Genomic DNA, 6,778 nt, shown 5'->3' with positions numbered 1-6,778 from the left:
GTGGTGGCCATGATAAGGCATCCTGTGAAACAGTACTAAATGCCTTCTCTGAAAACTACATTGAACAGATAGTTAGGTACCCCACTCATGATGGAAACGTAGTGAATCCAATAGCAACAGATAGACTTGACCTCTTTGATGATGTCCACATTGTTTCAGATATCAGTGACAATGATGCAGTTGTGGCAACAATGATTACCAAAGTACAAAGGACAACTAAACCAAGCAGAAAATATATATGCTCAATAAACTAGATAAAAAGATCAATAGTGTCATATCTCAAAGAGAAACATGAAAGTTTCAGTACAGCACAGGGGCCTGTAGAGGAACTAAGGCTCAAGTCTAAAAGAATAGTTGACCACACACTGGATAGTCTACTGGTACAGCAGTCCACAATGGGAGGGAACCTCCATGGTATATAGTCACTGTAAAGAAACTTCTAAAGAAACAGATATTATAGCACAATAAGTGTAAAAGAAAGCATAGGGCTATAGATAGAGAGATACTGAATGAAATGCATTTGGCTATCAAGAGAGTAATGCGTGATGCCTTCAGTGACTACCATAGCAGAATATTGCCAATGATCTTTTGCAGAGCTCAAAGACATTCTGGTCATACATAAAGGCTGTCAGTGCACCAAAATTAGTGTCCAGCTCTTAGAAAATGAGACAGGAACTGAAATTGAGGGCACCAAAGCAAAAACTGAAATGCTTAACTCTGTTTTCAGATGTCCCTTTACAATGGAAAACTCAAGAAAATTGCCCCAATTTGATCCTTGTATAACTAAAAAGATGAATGAAGTAAGTGTTAGTGTCAGTGGGGGTTGAGAAACAGCTGAGATAATTAAAATTAAACAAAGCTCCAGAACTTGATGGAATCCCTGTCAGATTGTATACTGAATTTGTGGCTGAGTTAGCCGCTCTTCTAACTATAATCTATTGTAGACCCCTTGAACAAAAAAATGTGCCCAGTTCTTGGAATAAAAGCTCAGGTCACACCATCTACAAGAAGGGTAGTAGAGGTGATCCACAAAACTACAATCATATTATACTTGACATCAATTTGTTTTAGAATTCTAGGTTCCCTTGCTCTATTCTATGAGTGGAACAGGAAAGGAAATGACTAGTAGTGGTACAGGGTACCCTGCACCATGCAACATATGGTGACTTTCAGACTACCTGTGTAGATATAGCTGTACACTTCTGTAACCAAGCAAATCCCTTGCAAGAATTACTGCAGGAAGACACCAAATTTTCCTGAAGTGAGGTGCAACTCCAGTACTGGCATTGCGTAATGAGAAGGCTGAGACAGAACTTCACACCAATGCTAGGAGGTATGAGTGGATGCAGTTCTAATACAAATTCAGGAAGGTGCTGTGAAGATGATAGCTTATGCTTTCTGAATAGTCTTCAAGTCTGTGATGAACTGCTCTGCAATTGTGAGAGAGTACCTCAAGATTGTATGGACCCTCAACCAGTTCTGCAGACTACATGGTGAAGCAAGACACTTAGGCTTCAACTATTCTTTCTGCTCTTTGGTCACGAGAATGAAATGACAATGGATACCCTATTGTTGTTTCAACCAGATGATAGGATATCTATGTGAAATACCTAATCACCAGGACCAAAGAAGTAAGGCAAGTGGCTTGCATACGGATCCTGGACACCCAGGAGAAAGATGAGAGCATTATAATACCAAGCACCATCCAGTGAGATACAGGCTAGAAAACTTAGTATGAATTTTTATGCCTGTACAAACAGTGGGTATCAGAAAAGTTACTAAAGAGCTAATTTGGGCCGTACCATATCTGTCACTTTTTGAATGTCACATATGAAGTTGAGAATTGTGACCCTTCATTAAGAAGAAAAAAAGAGCACAAACATCATCCATGTCCTTCGTATGAAGCACTGCTACAGTCCAGAGGCGTAGATCAAAAATGGGAGATACAAGGAAACTTAAAGACACATTTGACAAATGTAAAGCTTCAATGGGAGGGGCTACCTTCTTGCTGCTCATGTTGAAGAGGCTATAACAATGTGACTAGAACGTGAGGATCTTTCAGTCCCACTAAAAATGCACTTTCAGTGCTAAGTGTTGTACTTCATTGACAACCCTGCTTTTGGATTTGGTCTTTAGTGTGGTTATAACATGAAAATATTAATAAAACTCAGACAGGTACCCCAGTAAATTTATGTTCTTATTTTGAATAAACATTCTTTTCCAGTACTAACAGAGTCGTCACTGAAGTGAAGCCTTCTGAAAATCAAACAGAGAACACTGTTAGGCCATAGTTTCATTGAAAACTGGTGTATTAAAAATATGTCTCTGAACCAAAAATCGTCACTAATATTTTGCCTGAGCCATAGAGAGACAAACAGTAATGAATCAGTGTTAGGTTTCACATCTTTCTACTTTGCAAGTTGAGAACTAACTTATTCTTGTATATAGGTTTTATGAATGAAATTTATTGGCTTTAGGTACTGTATCACTGGTATTGTATACGATATATCTTTGAAGACGACCCTGTTACCTAGCTGACACTTGTGTATGTAAGTCTGATCACGAAAATTCTTGTTTAAAAGGATGGAAATTGCTTTTTATCTCAATCAAAGGTGATGCTAAAGCGTTTCTTTTGATATGAGCCATCTCACTTATTTCAGACTCTTTGGATTCTGGACAATAAATTGCATCTTTGTAGGTCAAATAATTTGGTGTTCTGTATCTGCTAAATACACAATTCAGGCCTGTTACTTTGATCTTCTGTAGAAGAACTGTTATGGATTTTGATACTGAAAAATCAATACCTCTCTATTAGCCACAATCTCTGGGATTTCTTCCTCTTGCATTCTCATTGCAAAATTAAATTGTTTTCCACCTGTATGTAACACAATAACAAAGAGAACTGAACTTTAATGCCAAAACTGATGAACAGAGAAGTCAAAAACATCAACAGGAGACCCAAACAGCACTCTCAAAAACTAAGCAACTGGATCTTTGAGTTGCTAGGTGAACTGGGCAGGAATATAGCTGTGTGCCTTAAGAAATTCTCGGTACACACATATCTGTGTGGTACTGTGCCTGAATGCATCCATAGCACACCGAGTATGAGCATGTAGTATAAGAAAAAACAGCCACAGCGTTATGAGAAAGGCAGGCGGATACATGTCGAGATGTCAATGACGCCTGGGAAAGGGTAAGGCTTTACATATTAACATGCCCCCAGCAATCAAGGTAGCATCACACAGCCAGACCTCTTGTGAGCCACATGCTTCCTCTGCAGAAAGCCACTCTTGACACTAGTTGCAGCAGCTAGTTAAATAAAGTAAATTTACATTTATTAAAACATACGATTTTTATTACTTTGTAAGGGAGACACAATTCAGTGAGAAAAGCCCCTCACTCATACACATATCTAATGTAACTGCCATTCTCTGAATTCTTGATCATTAATGATTTCACGAGTGACACTTTTCACAGTTTACTCCATTACTGGTTCATGCAGCTGCCTTTCAACTGATGCACTGTCCATTACCACTTTGGATTACAGTTTAGTGCTATCACTCCTAAGAACCTGAGAAGGAAATATGACATTTTTAAGCTTTAGTGAAGCACAAGTGTTGCAGTTCCAATCCAATAGCGAGAGCCACAGTGTTCTTAACTCAACCTACAGCCTATTGCAAGGGAAATGGATTACTATTTACTTAAGATTTGCTTATATACATTCCATTCTGTCTGTAAATTACTCACAGTAGTACTTCAGCCTCTATAAATCTGCCAATGAGAAACTTAGTATCTACAGTTTATGTCTGGAATTTTCGAATTTGAACAGAGCTGTATGCAGGTTTACAGACTACATTTTAATCTGTTCTTCCTTTTGTCATGTCATGTGCATTTGCTTGTAATTCTTATCTTCTATGGAACATAATGTAGGAATACTGAAACTCATTCCTTTTACCAGACTTTAACACATTTATTATACATTTGGTACAATTTATACACTTTTCTCAACCAAGGTACAAATAAAAGGACAAATTCAGATCGTTTCACATGTAACACGAAACACAATTGTTCAAACTCTTATTACAAAACGAACTGTAACTGAATACTGTAAATATCTTTTTCACAGAGTGAAATACTTTCATTAACAATAACAAGAGTCATTGGGCACACACATTATCTTCATATGCCTTCTTGTTTTTCCACTTGCACGCTAACACTCAGTCTTGCTTACGGGGTTTGGTATTACCACAAAATTTTCTTTCACACACACACACACACACACACACACACACACACACACACACACACACACACAAACACAAACAAACCTTTTTTTCATTTTACAAAGGACATTGTAGCAGTATAAAAACACACAACACAATCATCATAAAAAAATATAGTTGATTGGATGTTTAGTGGGAAACATTTCTCCTGAGGCTTTTGGGCACTTGGCACTCCATAGGGCAGCATGTAGCATTTATTTTAAATCCTAGTCTTCATCACATTGTTTGTACTCTTTCCCTCAATCGGTTAAGTTCTTCAGCAATTGCAGAGGGTAGGTCTTTTCCAACTTGTTCTCTGAAGTATTTTTCAACATCATGAACCTGAAACATCATTCATCCTACATAAAATCTTAACATTATTTATACCAATATTTATAAGAAGAATGCGAATTCAATGAAGTAGATATGGACAATTATATTTTACTTAGCAATTGGGAAAGTGACGAACAGTCACAGTCATTTGGAAGCACAAATCCTTTAATTTGGCTAAAGAGGGGTAAAAGTTGATGGAAAATAGACTAAACAGGGATTAAATGGGAAACACTTGGGAGATATGGTTATGAACATACAACAAGAGGAGAAAAACATTGCTTTTCAATCACAGTATTCTGCTTATTTTAATGTGTATTTGTATGAAAAAATGTTATTGCAGTTGAGTATCATTACCTCTTGAAGCCAAAAGTCCTTTGGAATCCTAAACAGTTCTTCCAGATTGACTTTTTCTGAAAGTCCATCCAATCTGAGTGTTCCACTCTTTGGAATGTAGCCAATAGCTGTTTGCTCAGCAATATCTTCATTCTCAATGCGACGCAGAATCCAGTCAAGTACACGAGAATTTTCTCCAAACCCAGGCCATAGAAATTTGCCCTACAAAAATCCAGAAATATTTATTTTTATAAGTGATATTACATCACAATACTTAATTCAAACATATGAGTGTAATATTGAACAAATTTTTTAAAATTTAAAAAAGAATTGTGTGCCCCATGTCTGCAAAAAATAAGTGTGTTTCACTATTAAAACTGGTAAATAAAATGTTTACAAATCCTTTAGTGCATATCTTTAACTACAAACAGAACTCATCATCGTTTCTGACATACATTATATTTTATTTCTTGTAAAGTTGTGTAGTTTGTTGACTATGGAACAAGATACATTAGCAAAACACACCATGTTCTTTCTTTTAACTTATTCTTAGTAAACCAACCACAGTAAAAAAAAGGCAGGACATTGCCAAAAAATAATTTAAAACTGTTTGTGTAAGTTAAGCACTATTTAGCACATGGCCATAAAATTAACTTATGAACCATTCTGTCCAACAGGTCTCCATAATTTATCACAGTGAAATTTGAAAATGAATGATGAACAATGCATTAACAGTAAGTGCAAATAATCAAGAGAATTAGTCAAGAGTAATATCATTGATTAATACAATATAAACTGAAGAAATGATACTCACCTCACTGCTTTTCCTAAACCAGTTGACATGAAATATTTTTGGTAACTTAGCACCTTTACGTGCATCCATGCTCAGCCAGTGTGAGAGGTAGTGCCCAAAGTTGTAGCCAAAGAATGGTCTCATTGCGAAGGGATCATGCATCACAACTTTCCCCTGCAAGAAATGATTGACAGTGTCATTTCCTCTTTAATTGTTATGTATAGTTAACTTCACTCACATGACATAAATTGTCACAAACTGAACATTTTACCATTGCAAATATGTGGAGATCGCCAGCATACTGAAGGTGACATGGGACCACAGCTTTAATCAAAGAAATATTGGAGCTCTGTTGTAAGTAGCATTAGGATGTTCCTTATATATTGATGGTGACTAGTTTTGGACTTGCGTCCATTCACATGCCATCCGTCTTTTTAAGTGACGGAGTACAGTTATGTATGCATGTGTGGAACAAGCATAGTAAATAATCAAAATGGCAATACAGGTACTATCATGTAGGAGACAAGTTACAATGAGCAATGTGAAGAGCTCTCTTCATTAGTCACCATCAATAAATAAAGGATACTTCCTAACGCAACATTGGATGGTACTCAACCATATCTTTCATTACAAATATTTGGCTTTTTCATGTCTATTTTGATTATGTGAGTACTGTAAATGAATCACTGCATATGAATCTAAAACAATAAGCAACTTAAAATAATTTATTGCTCTGTGGTGGAGATTAAGTGACATCTTGAGAACATGATTAAAAATTAGTGGATTTGCATTCAAATACTTTTTGCTTTTATGTAATTTGCAGATTTTTTTGTTAAGTGGCAGTAATTATTATTTTCAATCACAGACAACTGTTAAGTGTGAAAAAGTTATTCTATCTTACCACTAAAAGAAGAATGAGAAGATTTGGGGCAAGAAAAAAAAATGTCCAAAATGTGAGACTGAATTATATCTCCAATAAATAAGAAGTAGCTGTGGTACTTTAAGCGAAGAAGATTTTTAAAATGCATTTTGTGAATCACATTAGATAATGAAACTT

General features: G+C 36.1%; 1 protein-coding gene across 2 annotated transcripts in view; it reads right to left on the bottom strand.

Moving 5' to 3' along the window:
• Positions 1 to 3,949: 3,949 nt before the first annotated feature.
• Positions 3,950 to 6,778, bottom strand: part of LOC126194983 (phosphoenolpyruvate carboxykinase [GTP]-like) — a 138,867-nt gene continuing 136,038 nt past the window's right edge. For both annotated transcript variants that reach the window (XM_049933399.1, XM_049933398.1), the window contains exons 10-12: positions 5,743 to 5,895; positions 4,950 to 5,150; positions 3,950 to 4,604 (exon numbers count right to left, since the gene is read on the bottom strand). In XM_049933399.1, the coding sequence (XP_049789356.1) occupies positions 4,500 to 4,604; positions 4,950 to 5,150; positions 5,743 to 5,895 (459 nt within the window). In that variant the 3' untranslated portion in view covers positions 3,950 to 4,499. The remainder of the gene's footprint in view (positions 4,605 to 4,949; positions 5,151 to 5,742; positions 5,896 to 6,778) is intronic.

This window comes from Schistocerca nitens, chromosome 7 (genome assembly GCF_023898315.1).
Source record: "Schistocerca nitens isolate TAMUIC-IGC-003100 chromosome 7, iqSchNite1.1, whole genome shotgun sequence".
NCBI classification, from domain to species: domain Eukaryota; kingdom Metazoa; phylum Arthropoda; class Insecta; order Orthoptera; family Acrididae; genus Schistocerca; species Schistocerca nitens.
This window is presented reverse-complemented; position numbering and strand designations above follow the sequence as displayed.